The sequence below is a fragment of the Lagopus muta genome, chromosome 1 (assembly GCF_023343835.1).
Source record: "Lagopus muta isolate bLagMut1 chromosome 1, bLagMut1 primary, whole genome shotgun sequence".
NCBI classification, from domain to species: Eukaryota; Metazoa; Chordata; class Aves; order Galliformes; family Phasianidae; genus Lagopus; species Lagopus muta.
In genome coordinates, this window is record NC_064433.1 from 108,113,585 (window position 1) to 108,134,093 (window position 20,509).

At 42.3% G+C, this 20,509-nt stretch overlaps 1 protein-coding gene across 2 annotated transcripts; it reads right to left on the reverse strand.

Moving 5' to 3' along the window:
- Positions 1 to 1,054: 1,054 nt before the first annotated feature.
- Positions 1,055 to 20,468, reverse strand: TMPRSS2 (transmembrane serine protease 2). 2 transcript variants are annotated; one of them, XM_048966925.1, is made up of 16 exons: positions 20,283 to 20,468; positions 17,691 to 17,730; positions 14,997 to 15,159; positions 13,751 to 13,820; positions 12,472 to 12,673; positions 12,067 to 12,147; positions 10,547 to 10,666; positions 9,254 to 9,383; positions 8,093 to 8,203; positions 7,397 to 7,440; positions 6,534 to 6,708; positions 4,611 to 4,786; positions 3,376 to 3,471; positions 2,294 to 2,436; positions 1,340 to 1,492; positions 1,055 to 1,180 (listed from the first exon to the last, which is right to left on the reverse strand). In XM_048966925.1, exons 4-16 carry the CDS (start codon positions 13,763 to 13,765, stop codon positions 1,169 to 1,171), a joined length of 1,458 nt encoding a protein of 485 aa, XP_048822882.1. In that variant the 5' UTR covers positions 13,766 to 13,820; positions 14,997 to 15,159; positions 17,691 to 17,730; positions 20,283 to 20,468; the 3' UTR covers positions 1,055 to 1,168. The 2 variants fall into 2 exon arrangements, with proteins under 2 accessions (XP_048822882.1, XP_048822872.1); XM_048966915.1 differs by lacking the exon at positions 17,691 to 17,730.
- Between the last annotated feature and the right edge of the window lie 41 nt (positions 20,469 to 20,509).

Consider the following 20,509-nt stretch of genomic DNA (forward strand, 5'->3'; position numbering starts at 1 on the left):
GTAAAAAAAAATATATTTTTTTATTTGGTGTAGTGTTTCCATGCAAGGTAATTGCATTTCAGTACCAACACAACTAGCGTCATTTATTTCAAGAAAATTATCCTTCTTAATAAAAGTGACTTGTTATGGCTTTTTGATCCTCTGTCCTATGATTATAAATTATTTTCCAAATCTTAGTCGAAGTGGCACTCTGATACTCATTGTATTTTGCTAAAAACATCATGCAGATACCTAAAAGAGAGCCCTAAAGTACTAAAAGCCAAATTTAATAAATGAGGTAGTTCATCTGGTTAGGCAGAAACACAGGCTTGTGTCTCCTCATCCAGAACACCCAGTCCCCAGATGGGCACTGCAGCCAGAGGTCTGCTGCCTGCAGCACACCCCACGGAGCAGCATCACATCCTCTGGATGCACGTGGCAGGGGACTTCGCTGGCAGGATGCTCAGCTGCCTCCTTTCTGCTGCAGCTCTGGAGCGTTCCTCTCCGTCACCTGTATCACAAGCGATGGCAGGTCTTGCCCTTTCAGGAGTCAGAGCAGTCCGAGGCAGAAGAGCACTTTTTAATTACTGAGAGGATCAGACTGATCTTACTTGGAGCAATCTGAGTTGGATGACGGCTGTCGTGATCCTGAGGATTTATAACTACCTGAATATGCAGTTTGTAATTTTTTTTTCCTGTGTCTCTACTAACATAGTGCATGAAAACTTCCCTTCATATATACCAAAAAACATTCATTTCTTCTTACATTGCCAGCCAGCAGCTCAGAGATTCAATATTCACATTACTTGACAGATAATTTAAAACCCCACAAAACCAACTGTCTCAGAACCCTGCTACAAAAATCTGAAGTTGTGATTAAAATTTCTATTTTAAACCTGCACCTGATTACCAAGTGAAAGTTACTCAGCTAAAAAAAAATCTCAGCAAGCATTTAGCAGAACGACTTTCCGAGAGGCACCCCATCAATAAAGGTGCTTACTGTGATATTCCCTCACTGACTAAAATCTGTCACTGTAGCCAGCACATAATCCAGCGTGCAATCCTTCATGTTATTAAAAAAAAAAAAAATTCAAAGAGAAAAATCATTTGTAAAAGTGAATAAATATCCCAGGCACCCATGGCTTCATTTTCTCTTGTTCTCAGAAACATTGAATGAGAAATGGCGTTGTCATCTGTTGGCCTGTTTAAAAACAAACAAACAAAAAACAAAGGCTCTAGCTGTGCTGACAGACCATCTCATCAATTGCTTGGATGCTTCTCAATGCAATAACTGAATGGAATAAATGATTAAAGTCAAGTTTCACCACTTGGGGCATTTAGAAAGATAGAAACATTTTACCTGCATATTTTTATGAATCCAGTCTGTAAACACAGTCATATTTCCGTAAACTCCAGGCCTGTTGGGACTAGCGCAGCCAGTTCCCCAGCTGGTATCTCCAACCAACCACCACACCGAGTTCTTGTTTGTTACCAGAGGACCTCCGCTGTCACCCTGCACAAAACATTGGTGCACTGTTAGTGACTGGCCACCAGTGAATCATAGAGTGGCCTGGGTTGAAAAGGACCACAATGATCACCCAGTTTCAACCCCCTGCTGTGTGCAGGGTCTCCAACCACCAGACCAGGCTGCCCAGAGCCACATCCAGCCTGGCCTTGAATGCCTCCAGGGATGGGGCATCCACAGCCTCCTTGGGCAACCTGTTCCAGTGCATCACCACCCTCTGTGTGAAAAACTTCCTCCTCATATCTAGCCTAAACCCCCCCTGTCTCAGTCTAAAACCATTCCCCCTTGGAATATGAGTTGGATTTCAAAAAAAAAGAGCTAAACATTATTGCAAAAGAGCAACTAAAATAAAACACTATGGCAATTACTGTATTAAATGAAGACTATACGCCATAGGAATGAAAATAGTTTGCCCAAAGCATTACACAAGACAGACTTTACTGACTTTCTTGTTCACAAGCATAATGCTGCAGTAATGTAGTGATTACAAACAGCATTTGTTCATTTTCAAGTATGAGATTACCAAACATCCTTGAAGTACATATAAAAAGACTGCCTCAGCCTCTCAGCACTGGCCCCCTGTGACATGTAGAGCATGACAAAAAGCTCTCCCTGCTACAGGATGTGCCACAAAATAAACTAGAAGCCCAACTAAACTGTTAGTCATATCAGTCAATTAGAAACATATTAAAAATTCTATCAGTTTGGAATTAACTGATGATAAAATCCCTACTAATAAGAGCACAAAAACAATCAACCAGATCACTGTTAGGTGTTAGAAATAATTACCTGACAAGAATCAATTCCTCCTTCTAAATATCCAGCACAGACCATTGTAGGCAAGACCATGCCATCGTAGACATAGACAGAATTACATGTAGAACGTTCTATTAAGAGTACCTTGGCATAATTCAAGTCACTTGCTGTTTTACCTAAAATTGAAACAAGCATGAAAACACATAAAAACAAAGACAATATTAGAATAAGCATCAGGTTACATTCCTATTACAAATTTCAGTGGCTAGCATTACTCAAGACAAAATAAAATCATGAGAAACTCAGGGATGGATGCTTAAGATGAACAGCCCGTCATGCAGAAAATACCCTCACATTTAAATTCCTTTCCCAGGGGTTGTTTACTCTGCACTGCTGTTAGTGTACTGTAAGTCAAGATAATAAGGACCTGCCTACTACAAGCCCAAGCAACTATATTAGCCGTAGGGCTATTAAAAGCACGTGAACAAAGCAATGAATGAAAAAGTCCTCCTCAGTTTCGCGGTCCGGCACTAGGCGGCAGCAAATCCCAAATTCAGCAGCCCTGTCCCTACCCCAGACCACAAACTTCATATAATCACAGAATCGTTTAAGACGAAAGGGACCCTTAAAGGCTATCTATTGCAACCCCACCCCTGCAATGAATAGGCACACCTACAGCTACATCAGGTTGCTCAGAGCCCATCCTGCCTGAGTTTGAATGTCTTCAAGGATGACATTCCTTGACATTCCATGACAGAAATGGACCCACCATTTCTCTGGGCAACCTGTGCCAGTGCCTCACCACCCTGATAGTAAAAAATTTCTTCCTTATGTCCGATCTAAATCTCCACTCTTAGTCTGAAACCATTTTCCCTTGTCCTGTCACAACAGACTCTGCTGAAGAGCCTGTCCTCTTCTTTCTTATATCTCCGCTTTGGATACAGAAAGGCCGCTCTCAGGTCTCCCCAGAGCCTTCTTTCCTCCAGGTTGCACAGCCCCAGCTCTCTCAGCTTTCTGATATTGCCTCTTTTTTCCGTTCTCAAGTCCCACAAATTGATCTAGTCTGAAGAGAATTGGCTGTGTAGAAGACCCAAATGTGTCAGAGCCATGCTTACCTCCTTGATACTCCGCTCCCCACCCAGATATCCAGCACTCCTCATTAGGCTCGAACATCAATCCCGGGTTAGGCAGACAAACTGGCTGTATATTATCTACAAAGCAAATACAGTGACAGTCTAGCCCCAGATGTCCCGGCATAATGCGAAACAAGTGGATACAACATTACTCACAATGACCAGCATTTGCCTTAAGTACATACATGCTGTGCTCTTTTCTCTGTACTTTACCCCCATTGCAGCTAAGCAATACCCTGCAACGCAGGCAGCAGTGAAAAGCTAAGCAGTTGCTCCTTCCTAGAGGACTACTGCATTCTGACCTCAAAGTGATGAAGGAGCACAGTTAGTGTGTCTAGCTCTATTCAACCAGCAACCTGGCTACCTGCAACAATTAACAACAGTTTGTGTGATCAGTAAAAAAGGACAGAGGAGAAACTCTTCCAAGAACTAGCTTCATCCTGTTTGCAAAATCCTGCTGAAAATAATCACTAATGCAAGTGGGATTCAATGCCTGTATACAAGAAGGGTGAAATAAAAGATTTCAAACATTCTAGCAAGCAGACAACCTCCAGAATATCTCAAGTCAGTTTAAGCTGATGCACTGAAATACAAGACTTGCAATTATAGCACCCACACACACACAGAACGTATATATATGAAGTACTTTAAGTAATGTTTTATATTTCAGTTTCTATGGCTTGCTTACAAGGAAGCATCCCCACTTTTAAGAAAATCCCTTTTCAATTTTATGTATTAAAAAACTGTTACCAATCTGCTAACATGGGGAATCATAGAACAGCTTGGGTTGGAAGGGACTTTAAAGCCAACGCCACCCCAACCCCTGCTGTGGGCAGGGCTGCCCCCCACCAGCTCAGGCTGCCCAGGGCTCCATCCAACCTGGCCTTGTGCACCTCCAGGGATGGGGCACCACAGCTTCTCTGGGCAGCTGTGCCAGCGCCTCACTGTTCTCCTAATATCTGACCTAAATCTCCCTTTTTAGTTTAAAACAAGGAATCTGATCAAGAACTTGGAACAGAGGTTTCGGTTGGTTTTAGAGGATTGGGGCTTTTTTGTTGGTTGGGCACATTAAGGTATCACTACTCATATTCTTTTGTTCTTCCCGTAAGTATCTACAAGGATTTCTTGATCAACTTCGGAAGTTTTAAGAGATATACTCACTACCCCCTGCTTTTTTCCCTCCCCCCCACCCCCCTTAAGAAGAGCAGAATACATACCAGTAAAAGTCAGCGGTGTCTCTAACTTCATAAGGGCAACATCATTGTCTTTAGAATCTGTATCATAATTTGGATGGGAAATTATTTTTTGCACTCTGTATCCAGACGTTGACTGCATCTCATTCTGATTCAGAATCCCAGCATAAACAGTCCAGACGTATGCATTAGCAAGTTGTCTACAGAAAAAAAACAAGTGTTAGAAGATTTGCTTCGCTGGCAGAGAAGCTCAGCTTACAGAACCACAGAATCACAGAATTGTGGGGGCTGGAAGGGACCTCTAGAGATCATCCAGACCAGCCCCTCTGCAGAGCAGGTCCCCTACCTCAGGCTGCCTAGGTAGGCATCCAGGTGGGTCTTGAAATCTCCAGAGAAGGAGAATCCACAGCCTCTCTGGGTAGCCTCTTCAAGTGCTCCATCACCCTTACTGTGAACAAGTTCCTTCACATACTGGTGTGAAAATTCCTATGCTCCAGCTTATGGCAAGACCCCTTGTCCTGTCCCCACAGACCTTTGAAAAGAGGTTGGCCATGTCCTTTTGACTCTCACACTTAAGATACTTATCAACATTAATCAGATCCCCTCTGAGTCTTCTTTTCTCAAGACTGAACAGACCCAGGTCACTCAGCCTTTCCTCATACAGAAGATGCTCCAGATCTTTTATCATATTTGTGGCCCTCCACTGGACTCTCTCCAGGAGATCCCTGTCTTTCTTGTACCAGGAAGCCCAGAACTGGATACAGTACTCAACCTTCCAAGAATTGTTTTTACTATCCATGACCAAGAATGCGTATGTATTTGACTGCCACTTCTGAAGGCAAAAGCAAACAGTAACTCGTGTCTTATTTTTGGCCAGTCTCCCTTCATCAGTCAACTTTAGCAGCATGACTTTTACTGTAATGCAAATGTATTAACAAAAACTGACCACAAGATTTTTTTGGTTTTTTTTTGGTTTTTTGGTGTTTTTTTTTTGCTTTGTTTTGTTTTTTTTTTTTCCTAAAAGACAAGGTACAGGCCATCTAACTTCAGGAGAGCTTGACTCCAGTTTCATAAGTGTACAAAAATTATTTGAAGTAAGTTAAGTATCACTGCCAATCCCCTTTGTCACTCAGCACAGCAAATTATAGCCTGAGACTGGAACACAGAAGCCTCTTTATTGATTTCAGCAACTGAGGGATCAAGGTGTTATTTCTGAAGTCTCATATGTCAGTGTTATCACTCGTGTGCTACCCAAAACATGGAAGGGCAGCAGAAACCAGAATTAGCAAAAATGTAATCTAGTGAAGGAATTTATCTTGAAAATGCTAAGTGGCTGTTTGGTGGGTTTTTGTTGTTTTTAACATCAGGCATATTCACTAGGTATAATTTAATCAGTCTCTGTGCTCCAGAACAATTCCCACATGCTCCATAGAGGACTTTCTATATGCGTGAGATCTCCTCCCCCCTCCCCCCCCCCCAGAACTGACAACCACTTTGCAAAGAAAACCAAATTTAACCTGAATCTTAAAACCCAGCTACACCTTGGTCACCACTCCTAACACTTTTGTATATTATGGAGCACACAGTAGAAAACAGAGGAGGGATAAGATCTTCACATAGAACTAAATGCTCACATTCCTTTCTCAAGGTTAAGGACAAAGTTATTTTCCCTTGGCTGAGCCTCAAACTGTGATTCAACCAACCGTTAAAATGTCTTTGCTTACTGGGTTTTCCCTCCAATAAAAGCAGCTGCCTTTAAACATAAATACACTTAACTGTCCTTTAAGTTTCTGCTTTCAAGTTAAAAATTGACAAAATACCAGCCTTCCTTCTCCTCGAAGCCTACACAAAGTGCTCCCCAGATAGGTATACATACATCTATGGTTAATACTGGCTTGGGCTTTACTCCCCTGCGGCATGAAGACATGAGGAAATAAAGGCACTCACCCCTCCACGCAGTGGGCTGCCGTCACCAGCCACTCACGGGTGATGAGGGAGCCTCCACAGATGTGGGTGTCCTGCACATGGAGGCTCACCTGCCACGGCCACTGCCCCAGCGTCGCCATGCTGCCACCCACGATCCTGCCCATGATGGCTCTGCTGTTAGTGGACAGGCCACACTCTGAGGGGTCAGGCATACACAGACACGCATTAGAGAGAGCTGGTTTCAAAGGCGGTTTCTTCATCGCAGGCTTCACTAAAGCTCAATAGAAAGGGAGCATGGACCACATCCACTGCACTGCTGTGAGCTGATGCCACAGCCCAGCCATTGCTCTACGGTGCTCGGACTCATGGGGACAGGGTGGACCAAGGCTCCAGTCCTTCACACTGCCCTCCTCATTGGTAGCTGTGCATCACAGTTCATCACTTCAGAAGTGAACCGTGAGAGGGTGGATTGTTACACCCTTGAACGCTGGCCTTTGAGTGTCTTTGCTGAGCCACACAGACACACACCCCCATGCAACAGGACAGGCAACACCCAGGGGTCACCTCACTGTGGTGAGGAACAGCGATGACCACCGGATGGCCATGTGTCAGCGCACCAAAGACTTCCCTCCACATCGCACAGCAATGATTACAGAGCTCATCATGGGGCAAGCTGTTTAAAGGAACATGTAACAGTAAAGACAAAGCTGGGGACCTAACATTCCCCTTGTCTCCTCTGCCATTCTGCTCCTTAAAGTCTGAAACCATGGCACAGAATTTAGTCATCGTTCCCACCAAACAATCATTCATGCAGATTCAAAAGGATTTATGGGCAGAGTGTTTCAAGGCATCAACAAGTGGAAGTCTGAGAAACATATACTTACCTATGCAGCGCAGAGAAACCACATTTCCTGATGCACAGTAATCACTGCAATAGAAATAGAAAAGAGCAAACAAGCTTTACGACGCCCAGCAAAGCAGACAGTGGGCAGAGCTCACCCTCACCCTCCAGCTGCTTCCTACCCATTCCAGCTATATGCCCTGCTTTCATGCTCATCTTCCTCCTTTCTTCACTCTCTCCAGCTACCCTACCAATACCCATCTGGCCTTCACCGTTTCTTGCATTCGCCAAAACTGTCACATGGAAGACCGCAGACCACAGTACAGCCAGGCAGCACATAAGGCTTGTAAGCCTATTGAGGAGCAAGATAAAGAACAGCATAAGAGAAAATTGAGTTGATTTATGAAATAGTCATAGAGGAATTTGAACAACAAGGGAGTAAGACAATAACTTTTCAGGTATAGCAATCTACATGTTTGCGAATAAGAGGCTTCAGACTTGTTTAATGCAACTTTGACATGTCAACCTTCCAAAGAGCACAGAGGAACAGGATAGGGCATCTGCACTTTTAAAAGAAGAGTAGAAGTGTTTTTAAATACAGAGAAGAGCAGCTGCTGCAAGCAGACTGAAAACAAGGTCTCTTTCCTTTTATTGTTTGGCAGGCTATATCTCCTACAACAGCTGAAAAAATAAAAAGAATTTCTTGATAAAAAGAAATTATTTTTTTTAGCAACAATACCTGCTTTGCAGCCTTTTGTACAAGTCTGTATTCCCCGCACTTGCATTTAGCTTCATAAAGCTTCTAATGGAGACATCAGCTGCTACTCCTTGGCTATAGTAATATGTATCTCTGTAAAACAGAAAGATCGTACTAAGAAAACCAGCAGTTTTGGTTTTCAAATGACAATAAATAGTGCCAAGCCACAGCTTCTGACAAGGGCAATTCTAAAATATTAATTTCTTTCTGTATTAAGCACAGAAAGAACCCAATGGTGCAGTACTAGCGCCAGAGACTGATTCTTAAAGAAATCTTTCAAGCTCAGTTTCCCACCAGACAGTTAATTAGTAGATTAAAATAATATTGTTATCTATTATGTGTACATGGTACCACTCTTCACCTTCATGAAACAAGGCACAGTGAAGTTCAAGTCTAATAAGTTCTAGCAAACACATTTCTATGGGACAGCCTCAGGGGTAGTAAATGCTGCTGCTCTGCAGGGCTTTCCAGCTGAGGAACAGCCTTGCAACATTGCTGCTGGGTTGACTTACTGTCTGAGAACTACTTTGGCTATTGCTGGTTCAGAGTCCTTAATTACAAGTGCTGCAGGCAGCCTGTGCACATGCCAGATCTGCCTGGGCAATTAATTGCCCTCATTACATTACACACTGGAAGACAGCACTTGCCACATCAGAGACAGGCAACATGAAGTATTTCAACTGCAGAAGAATTCAGGCTACAGCATTATGCATGGAGAACATGGACAGCATTCTTGCCACAAACATTTGTGCTGATCTTCCACACAGGCATCTGTTATTTGTGTCCTCAGGAGATCAAAGCTTTCCATGTAATACTGATGACAAATTAAGCCAGAATGATGTTACTGGGCAACTGTAACAAGCTGGTACTGTGAAGCAAGCATTGGAGGATTACTGTGAGTTAACATACAAGTGACCTCATGGAGTAACTACTGCATGCATGCCAGAAACACATCACCTGTCAGAGGAACCTTCCATTTTGATTCTGTAACACCTATCATTGTTAAATTAGATCCGCTTGAGTTCAACAAAGCTAGATCACTAACTGCTTTTTGTTTCTGATTTGTATTCTTAAAAACTGCAAGATTTAAGGGAATATTAACTTTTCCATGTATTTGCAAAGACTGACAAAGGTTAGACTTACACACTGTAACCCATGTCTTGACATGCAATCTTTCCAAAATCATCAGTCCAGTCATCTTCACAAACAGGGTACCAGGTTTGGCTGACAGGTGAATAAACTTCGAGGATGAAGTTTGGTCCGTAAAGTCTAACTGCCAGAAAAGGAAGAAAAGAACAAATCCCAAAAACGTAAGAACACCACAAACACTATGTTACTGCTCTGTTTAAAGGTTCTGCCACCCATGATATTTGTATGCACAAGCTGGTGCTAATTTAATGCTGCCATCTATTCAAATTGTGAGTAAATATCAAGTAGACAGTTTCTACTAGAAATTTTAAGGGAAAGTATGCAATATAGTGTTCATCATTTCAGTTCTTATTCTCAAAACTGTTTCATATTCTAACACTGCAGAAGATTGCAATACTCAATTTTCCATCTTTTACCTACACAGCCATGTATTACATGTAAATAAAATATAATCTGACGTAATCTATTTCTGTTATATCTTAATGTGCCAAATTGCTTCAGACAAGTGCTATAGAGCAAAAACATAACAAGGAGCAATCTTCTATGCCCCACTGTGTATTTATCTGCAAAAGAATTTAAAGCAAAATAATTCAAGTAAAAGAGCAGACTGAGCAAGCTTCTCCAAAAACTAATTATTCAACTAAATGGAGAGGAACAGCTGTTAGAGCACATGCCAGTAAAAGCTAATACTGCATGAAGCACGGACAGAATAGGAGTACAGAATAGGAGTTCACAAACAGCATAAGCACAACACAGGTGCTAGCATCAAGTGCCAGACCTTTGGAATGGGCAAACAGATGACATTTTCACCTCACAATTCCAGCTCTTCACCACAGCTTTTCTTGTCAGCTCTTGAGTTGGAAAAACACTAATCAGACCTTTCTTACACAAAGCAGATGTGAAACTGAAAATAAGTATTTGGAGAACGAGGAATGTGAAATATGTGGAAAAAGCTCTATACTATCACCTGAAGTTCTACAACAACAGTTCATTCCAGAGCCAGCGTCATACTCAGATTTGCATAAGCGAAAATTAAATAAAAAGAGAAACTGTTTTTAAAATACTAAAACTCCAGCAAACTCAACTCTGAGCCAGTCATTTTGCTTCAGCTTTTCAATCAACCGGAAACCAACTGAAGATCCAGATATAAGATTTGATGTATTCAAACATCCCAAGCCATTTAAGAGATACAGCTGAGCCTAAGCTGGCCCTATGGTAACTTAGCAAGCTTTAGACAAAGGAATTTGACCAAAAACTCTTGCTGCTGGCTTGACTGCTGGTACTCACCACACCGGTTTTCATCCTCCCCATTTGGGCAGTCAGTTATTCCATCACACCACACTGAGGGAGAAATGCACACTCCCGAAGATCCACACTCTATTAAGGATCCAAGACAACGATCCTCAACTGAAAGGAGCAACAAAGTCATCAGACTGAACATCAGACTGAACATCAGCTTAGCCTCAAGCAATCACCGCCAACTCTCACCTTATGGAACACGTCAGTTTAATAGAGCAAAGCACCAGCAAACTCTTAAACTCAGAGCTGGGAGGAAACCTCGCCCAACACAATCAAAGATTTATTGCTTTGTCCTTCACATTGCTTGTCAGGTTAACTCATTGATGCAGCTGACTGAATGGACAATTTTGTCCACTGCCTCCCCCAAATAAACAAGCTCTACTAAGTTTTCTGAAAGGAGTCAACTTCACACCAACGAAGCAGAGAAGAAAGAAGAAATTAATCACACCTTGTTGTTTTCAGTCCTGCTTAATAGAAGACTACATTCACCCTGCATAAATCTGAGTTTAAAAAAAAAAACAACATCTAAGAACACAAAGTGGCTGCCTAATAATTTTAAATGAACTACCTTCTGTTTTCCTTTCCCTTCCCATAGAGAACAGAGAGGTTCCTAACAACATAGCAAATTGTTCTTCAATTTTCTTAGAAAAATTATTCAATTGAAAGGGAAATTAAGTTATCACAAAATCGACTTGGGTAAGCCAAACATAACTGCTGCAGCCCAGCTTCAGAGCTCAGTCATTCCGGTTGGAGTTGACGTCCAAGTTCAACATCTCACCTGTGTTCCAGCTTACGGTGGTTACTTGGACTGGGCACACACAACTTTAACCCACTTGCATCAAAAGCCTCACAAAAGCAAATAAACAAAGGCAAACTAGTTCAGCTTTAAGTATGGTCCCATATACCAAAGTAAAATACGTACTGATCATTTACCTTAACTTTAGCAGCTAAGGCATATGAATTTACTTCATCTCCTTCCTTTGAAGCTAAGCCAAGTTAGAATTTAGAATACAGTTTCATTTCAGTGTTAATATATAGTACTAATTTCCCAAATTAAATGTACTGTAGGATCAGTTGCCCACAATCACATGCCAGCTAGCCACCAAAACACAAACCCTTGTAAAGCTATTCTTTGTAAAGCTACTCTTTAGTAAAGCTACTACAACATAGAGCTGTACTGCCTCAGCTTTTCCCAGACAGATTGTAGCTTTCCAGAAAAGCCAGCTGCTCCAGAGGAGGCAAAAAACTGACATCATTTGATGTCAAAAATGTATTCATTTGACAAAACGAAAAGAAAGCAATAGTAGCACTATTAAAAAACAAACAAACATCCCACAGTTAAGGCCTTTTTTTAAAAGCCACACTAGTTTATCTCTTATGAAACAGGTAACAAAGACTTCCTTGCCCTTAATTCAGCATAAAATGAAAGACAAGAATCTATATTTCTAACTTTAAAAGAGCACTACATCTTTTCTTTTCAGAACAACAACAAAAAGAATAATTCTTACCAAAATACCAGATCAAGAAAGCAGCAATTGCACAAACGACGACTACTAAAATGGATACTACAATTATTACGATCTTCATACCTGAAATGAAAGTATGGATAAAAATGAGAAATTAGGTTCACAAATAAAGTAATTTCCAGCATGGTCACAAGCGCTATGTGTATTTTACTGAATTTAAAAACTGGTGGTGTTTGCTCATAAAATTTTTCTCCATTTCACCACCTTTCCTCCAAATTGTTCAGGTTCCTGGTACGACAGCCAGCCATCACTTCCTTATTTATAGAGAGGAAGCAGCCCTCACAGATTCTCTCAATACAGGAATCTGAAGGAAAGACCACTTTTATTTCTTATCTTACTCTGGAAGACATTAAGTCTAACTTTGGAAGAAATGCCAACAAATCTTACTTGATGAACACATCCTGGACGAACTGGATGGAGGTGCTACTGGAATGCTTGACTGATGGTTGGAAACTCTTGGGATATAAGTTGGCACTGATGGAACATTCGTAGAAAAGTACTGTGGATATGGATTAGCACCTACTTGTGGCCTGGCAGAATAGCAGTTTTCTGTCTGGAAGCCATGATTTTCGTAGTACGGTGGTGGATTCTAAATGATAACGTTATGAGAAAAAAAGGGGAAAAAAAAAAAAAAAAAGCAAGACTGCAATTAGAACAAAGTAAATTTAAGATGCCACCTCCATGCAGAACTCTACTAGGTACTGAATCATAGAATGGCCTGGGTTGAAAAGGACCACAAAGATCATCTAGTTTCAACCCCCCTGCTATGTGCAGGGTCGCCAACCACCAGACCAGGCTGCCCAGAGCCACATCCAGCCGGGCCTCGAATGTCTCCAGGGATGGGGCATCCACAGCCTCCTTGGGCAACCTGTTCCAGTGTGTCACCACTCTCTGAGTTTAAAAAACTTCCTCCTAATATCTAACCTAAACCTCCCTTGTCTTAGTTTAAAACCATTCCCCCCTGTCCTACCAAAATCCTAGCAAGTGTCCAACACACTGATTTACATGGAGAAAGAGATTTACAGCATGTACGTAATACCTCACACTCTGAATAATAAAGATAGCAACAGAGTGAGCCCTGAAGGCATGTTAAAAGATCAATTTCCTGATCCAAAATAATTCAACCTTAAAAGGATTCTTAAACCCAGCCTACCAGTTAGCTGCACTGGTCATTTCACTTGAACATCAGTACAAATGAGGAGCAAGGTTCAGGCAATACTATCATCAAAAGAAATGTTGACAACTAACAGCCCTTATATACTCAACTGTCCAGGTTTAAGAAAAAGGCTTACTTGCCATTTTGTTCCATGGCAATGCAAGGCACACCTGAGCTATTTCCAAAACACCCTGGTCTACAACAAGATGCAGAATACTTATCTTGCAAGAGATTTATGAATCAGAAACCATTCCAACCTCTCTCAAACATACGGTTTAAAAGCATAAATCTAGTCCCATCAATACCTGAGCACTTGAAATGCTAATTAATTCAAGCCTCTTACACCTGTCTTACAGTGTATCTTTCCCATTATGCAGAAAGCATGAGAATTCCTTCTACCCACCTCTTTAAAGACTTACTAACCAGCACATCCTTCAGCATTCTAATAGTTGTAAAGAGACACAACCTCACAAAAACAAAAATTCAGAAAGGAACATTTTGTTCACTTACTACGCTAGAGGTCATCTTTCCTTTACAGCAGTCCTGAAACAATTCAAGTGTTTAGACGTAAAGACTGAACCTATAAAAAAAACAAGAAGTGGTCATAACGGAAATGACTGTAACCAAAAAGCTTTGTCCACCTCTCTCATCAGTTAAATCTTTAGAAAAATGCCAAATTAGGGGGAAAAAGAAATATGGAAGTCTTTTGAGAGAGAGTATAAATGAAGGTACAGCCTGAAACTGGATCTCAATAGCCTCTCACTACAACCCAGTGGATCACACAGTGGCAGGCATTCATCCACAGGAGCATCACGCAAACCCAGAGGATGGCGGCGGTGCCCGCTCCTGCCACAGGAGTGGTGATATCCAGCAGCCTGTCAGCCTCCACCTGCTGTCAGCACCCAGCTGCTCCTCCCGCCTCTCTCTCGGCACTTACTCATGTATCACTGAAGCGCGTGACACGGAAACAAGAGCTCAAACAAAGCATCAGGAAATACAAATTCAGTGGACTCATTTAATAATGCTACATCCGGTAGCCCTGCAAACCATGCCGTTTTCACTCTTCCGTGTTGGTTGTGTGCTGTGGCCACACCAAAAATGGGGAAAGACACACAGTTGGGAAACAACAAGCCAAACCAGTGCAAATGTTAGAGCTGCATCCAGTGTTTCAAGCATATAGCAGTTTATTTTAAAGTTAACCATTAACGCTAGGTAAAACCAACAATTTGCAGATACACAAGACATGCAACAATGTTTGCTGCCATATTTCTAACAAAGAAGGTTACACACCACCACAAGCAATCGTTTTAATGATTAGATCTACAGAGACTTCTCATAATGTTACTCTACATGAGGAAAAGCAGAGAAAGGGGCTCAGTCACATGCTGAGCAATACAGTTCTCCAGCTTTCCAGCTCCAGCAAGCCCTGCGCATGGGCACAGAAAGGCCTCTGCTGAAGGCCACTGCTGTAGACAGCAGTTGCATAAAGACACAGCACAGCTCAGCCTGAGGCAAGAAGTTCTTTTAGAGCCTGCACCTAGATCATTATCTCACCCAGAACTGAACCGCAAACATCTCCAAAGTGAATTTCTAGAGCAGCTTAGCACCGAAGAGCATGCCAAGTTCACAACAGCTTAAGATGGCTGCTCATGGTATATACCTGTTAGTACTACCAGTAAGAAATAAATAGAATAGCACTCCATTGAACTCATGTTTGCATGGCAGACAAGAGAAAACAAGTCTTATTCTTACTTACAGTAAGCAGTTCATCAAAACTGCTGACTAAGTCTGTATGACTTCTGTTTTATGTCGCATCCATTCTTGGTCACTTCTTCATAGTAGAGTTGGGTAAACTCAGTTCTGCCCAAACTTACAGAACAAGTAACACTTTGCGGGAAGATACTGCTCTTCCTTGTTGCCTGAAAAAGAAGGGGAAAAAAAGGTACAGAAGTTTAGCAATAACAGACAGAAGAGAATATTACGTGATTTTGAGGCAAGCCAACAGGAATCACAATTTAAAAAAAAAAAAAAAGCTCCAAATATTTTCTATAGCACAATTTGAAATTCTTTGCCAGTTGGCAGGTGACAGGCTTCCTCGCTCTTTTTTTTTTTAAATAACTAAGCAACAGAGACTTTTTTCTTATCTTGACTGTAACTACCACTCCCAACTTAGTCCTTGTGAATCTGTTTCCCATGCAACAGATAATAACAGAATTTCGATTATCACACTATAAAACATAGGCAAGATAAGATATAGTCATATACATATTTCCACAAAATTATTTTCCAGGATGTTAAAAAGAGATTAAAATGAAACCATTGGATTCCTATTACATTGTACATGCTTCAAAGCCAAAAAAAAAAAAACCAACCCAATGGGTAACATCCAATAGCAATATAATCTAGTCTTCTTAAACATGGATCACTAAGGTAGTTCAGGATGTTTTACAAATAACCAAGGGTACTGCAGCAGATTCACAGATAAGGAAGCTGGGCCACAGAAAAACAAACTGACCTGTGAAACAGTCCCTGTCCCAACAATGACAGAAGGGATGGGTGTGTTATCTCAGTCCACTGCTTGTCTCAGTCTCACGCATGATATTTAAATACATTACACACAAAAAGTGTTATAAAGCTATGTTGATGAGGCAAAGTTTAGTCAGAACACAAAACTATACTTTCCTTCCCCTTCCAGTCATTCCTCATCAACAAACATATGACAAGCTATAATGGCACGGTTACTGGGTACATTTGAATAAACCTCAGAAGTCCTTCAGGGAGAGAGGGGATGGGGGAATTAACAGGGACCCTCACACAAGGAAACAGAAATGGAGCTCATCTCTGCAGCAACTTGAAAGAACAAGAGACAGGGCATAGGAGGGCAAAGCCTTGAACAAAAGACAGAGTCCACTGAGGCAGTGCCTTGCAGGTCACATGCGTGCACCTTCCAACTTTGGGAAAAGTATAGCCAAGGATTGAAAAGGAACCATCATTCAAACCCCTGAGTTTCAAAACCTTCAGTTTGTTCCAAAGTTGAACAGAATGAGTGTTTGGACACCTGTATCACAGAAGTTCCAAAAACCAAGTTTTGCTTTTCTTACAGAACTCTGAGGTAAAGAAATAATGCCATAATTTCTAATGATGGACAATCATATGTACAAAATGTACAGCCATCACTGACATGGCATACAGATGAATGCACTGCAATACACTGACTCGCAGCAGGCAGCTATTACTCAAAATATCACAGCCTCTTTTCACATGTGCCTTAGGAGCATTATCATTATAGTTGTCAGGGGTAAGTAGGGTTGACAAATATATATATTATATATATATATATATATATATATATATATATATATATATATATATAAGCTTTTTTCCAATAAAAGATATCAGAATAGAAAAAAATTGAAAGTACTAGATTCACCCCAGACAAATTCAATCCAATACTTCTTTAGAAAAGTTTTTCAGTAAATGTATGTAAATTACTTCTGCATATGTAAAACAAAGTTACAATTTGATAGGTTTTTCATGCAAGAAATGAAAAACGTTCCTTCTTTATTACACATCATGTTCTAACTGTTAATTAGGAGCAGTACCATGCTCCAGAGGTGCAGTGCTCTACAAACACCACGAGCTACCTTGGTTTCTGCAAGCTTTCATAAAGAGATAGCTATAAGTTGTTTTCATGCTTGAACAAGTATGTCAACAGGATGGAATGACACCTTCAAGCATCCTAATACAACACCATAAATAATAGAATCATTAAGGTTGGAAAAGACCTCTAAGATCATTTAGTCCAAATGTCAAATCCAGAAATCTACTGAAGCAGAGATACATAGACAACAGTATGCGTCCTGTATTTCCATGCTATTTTGCTACATATCTAATGCCATTTCCTGAACAAGAAATTTAGTAGCTGTTTGGCTAGTTCTATTATAGGTATCATCAACTAAAAAAAATAAAGCAAGCAACAAAATCCAAAACTCGTTCTTGATAGCTAAACACGCATTAGAGTAAATGCATGCAAACAAGGAAAAAGGGAGAAGAACAAATAAAAACGAAAAGCATAGAGAAAAGATCTGCTTTTAAAAAGAGAAAGCGTAACAGCATCCAAATGATCCATATAAAGCAGTGACTAACACTGATACCAAGTCATAAGCAATAAACATTCGTCCTTGTTACCCTGATAAAGAAACACAGCATACCCATTAAAATGGCAATGCAATAATCTCAGCACAAAGCTCAACCTTAACTCAGAACAAGTCAACATGTTAAGCCTTTTATTGACAAGGTTACAAACGCAGCATACTGTTATGCGTTTATAACACATATAACTGCCTATTACAACTGCTTTACGTCATCCAAGAAGTTTCAGTGGATACAGGAGGCCAACAGCAACAGTAAGGGGACAAACAAGAAAAGAGACAATTCTAAATTTACTTACAAGATCTTTCCACATACTGTGCAGTTTATACCTTTGCTTCCTGGACAAAAAAAAAATGAAACAGTCATCTGGACACCACACTCAGACATAAAGCCTGATTTTGAGTAGTGCTGTATGGAGCCCAGAGTTGGACTCTGTGATCCTTGCAGGTTCCTTCCGACACAAGATATTCAGTGACCCTATGGCCTTGCAGAGAACTATGTAAGACTATGCAAATATTAACATGAAAGTCTCTGCCACAATTGAACCTTGGCATTCCTACATTTCTTAAGAAGTAACTTTGGAGCTATTCCGGATTAGCTCCTAAAAATATCATTAAGCCATACAACCACTTATCAACAGGTGTTAAAAAACAGTACCTGCTGATAAGCACTACCAGGAACTCAAATGAAGTCCATGATACAACAGTATTCCCAAGGTCAGAAGACCGAGATTCATTCCACTTACACAAGATAAAGCTCAGGGCATAGCAGTCTCATTCTAAGCAGCTATGGGATGCAGCAGTCATACTGTGAGTGATGCCCTGAAAAAGCATTATTATGAAACTGCCTATTACAAATACATAGCTGGCTGTATATAGAAAATAAAAATAAAAGTTAGGAACTGTGGGGTGGGAAAAGAAGCAGAAAAGGTGTTGTCTAACTGAGCAGCAGAAGAGTTATAACCCTATAAAAAGCTGTTTCCAAAACAAGAGAGGGCAAGAGTCCAAACAACCAGATATGCTGGGATGGTAGAGCTTGGTCAGTTATTAGCTGTAGCTGAGATTAGTGTCCACAGCACCCAGAACCTCACACACACAAATCACTTTGCTGCTAAAGGACGCAGCAACTGTCTGCCTGGCATTTGGATGCATTCTTCCTCAGTAGTACAGGCTGCCCAGAGAGCTTGTGGGGTCTCCTTCTCTGGAGACATTCAAAACCCACCTAGATGTGTTCCTGTGTGACCCAATCTAGGTGTTTCCACTTCAGCAGGGGATTGGACTAGATGATCTTTTGAGGTCCCTTCCAATCTCTGACATCCTATGATTCTGCCCACTTCCCTCCACAGAGGAACAAACAACCTCAACTTCAGGTAGCACAATGCACATCTCAGTCTGCAGAAATGAGACTTTGCTGGCGGTTCAGGGCTGGGAAGCTTGCAAGAACACTTGTTTGCCATAGCCAAATTGCAAATGATTGAGCTTGCAGACGTAGTTAGCAGGAGATAGCCACGCTGCTGAAAAATGAATAAAAAGTAGCAAAGCTAACAAAACTGACATATTTAGGTGTTTGCCCAGATCAGCAGCTTTCCATCATGACTTTTCCACTCTCATGAGAAGCTGTGAACAAAGGGGTCTGTAGCAGATGACAGAATTGTGAGATTTGGAAGAGATCTCTGGACAGTTCAAACCCCTGCTAAAGGCAGTTGCCTACAGCAGGTTGCACAGGAAAGTGTCCAGATGAGTCTTGAATATCTCCAGAGAAGGAGACTCCACAGGCTCTCTGGGCAGCCTGTTCCAGTGTTCTGTCACCATCAGAGGAAGAAAAGCCAGCTCCTGCTAGGGGATTGGATTCACCACATTGAAGCCCTCATTGCCAGAGACTGCATTAAGGATGCATGTGCTCACAACATGGGACGAGCACTAATGCAGCAGCACAGCTGTAGCAGCACCTTGTCCATTTCATTGACCAATGCCCCAAACAGTGCCTGTCTCACCCCTCACATTCCGCTGCCTCGTTCGATGCAACCCAGTCCCAGTAGGCGAATCTGCTTCCTTTGGCTCTTTGTAATGCGCTGAAGGCGTGAGTGTAACTTTACTCAGGGCAAACGGGGACACCCAGGACAAGGGCTCAGTGTGAGAGCAGTCTGTCAAGTTCACCGACCCACACTCGGCCCTGCAAACCTGCGGTGAAACCCAAGGTGCAGAGAGGTGTGAGCTTCAATGGGACCGCCGGAAGGAGCGTGAAGGGGGGTGAGCACAGCACTCCAAGCTCTGGCCTGGAAGCCTCAATGACACAGAATCACAGAATGGTTTGGTTGGAAGGGACCTCACAGCCCACACCACCCCAACCCCTGCCGTGGGCAGGGCTGCCCCCCACCAGCTCAGGCTGCCCAGGGCCTCATCCAACCTGGCTTTGAGCACCTCCGGGATGGGGCACCACAGCTTCTCTAGGCAGCTGTGCCAGCACCTCACCAAGCTCTCAGTGAAAGAATTTCCCAGTAACATGTAAAAATATTATGATTCCTGCAGGAAGGAATCTACCAACAGAGACAACCTTCCAAAATTTGAATGGACAAACTATGACACCCGTATCCAGAAACTGGCACTTTTGCAAGAAACCACAGAGCAGCAACACAACGAAGAGACCCCAGAACTTGACTCTGCTTTGGTTTATCCTGCATAGGAGCGACAACGCTCTGACACCTCGGAACAGCCACCTTATCCCGCCCCATTCTGCCTCGCGGCATATCCCTCCTCGGGAGAAGCCGTCGCTACCCCGCACCCCGGCACGATGGGGATGTAACGTCGGAACCCTCCGCACCCCAAAAGCCAAGCCCCGGCTGAAGCCCCCCCAGCCGCCCGGCCCCGCGGGCGGGGAGCACCGCGCTTACCTGGAGCGCAGCGCGGAGCAGACGCGGCACGGCGGGCCGGCGGCAGCGGAGGGTCGGGGAGGAGTCAGGCGGCGGGGGAGCGGCTGAAAGGGGCCGGGTGACGAATCCACCTGCGGGCACCTGCCCACCCCCTTCTCCGGCCGGGCAGCGGGCTTCCAGCCTTCCTTCCGTCCCCTCTTTCTCCTCCCTCGCCCTTACGCAAAATAAACGCCCCAGGGAAGCGAGCA

Coding starts and splice junctions, on each gene's coding strand:
- TMPRSS2 (XM_048966915.1), bottom strand. Junction 12,148..12,471: donor GTCCAGGATGTGTTCATCAA/GTAAGATTTGTT, acceptor CTTTCATTTCAG/GTATGAAGATCGTAATAATT. Junction 1,493..2,293: donor GAGGAATTGATTCTTGTCAG/GTAATTATTTCT, acceptor TGTTTTGTGCAG/GGTGACAGCGGAGGTCCTCT.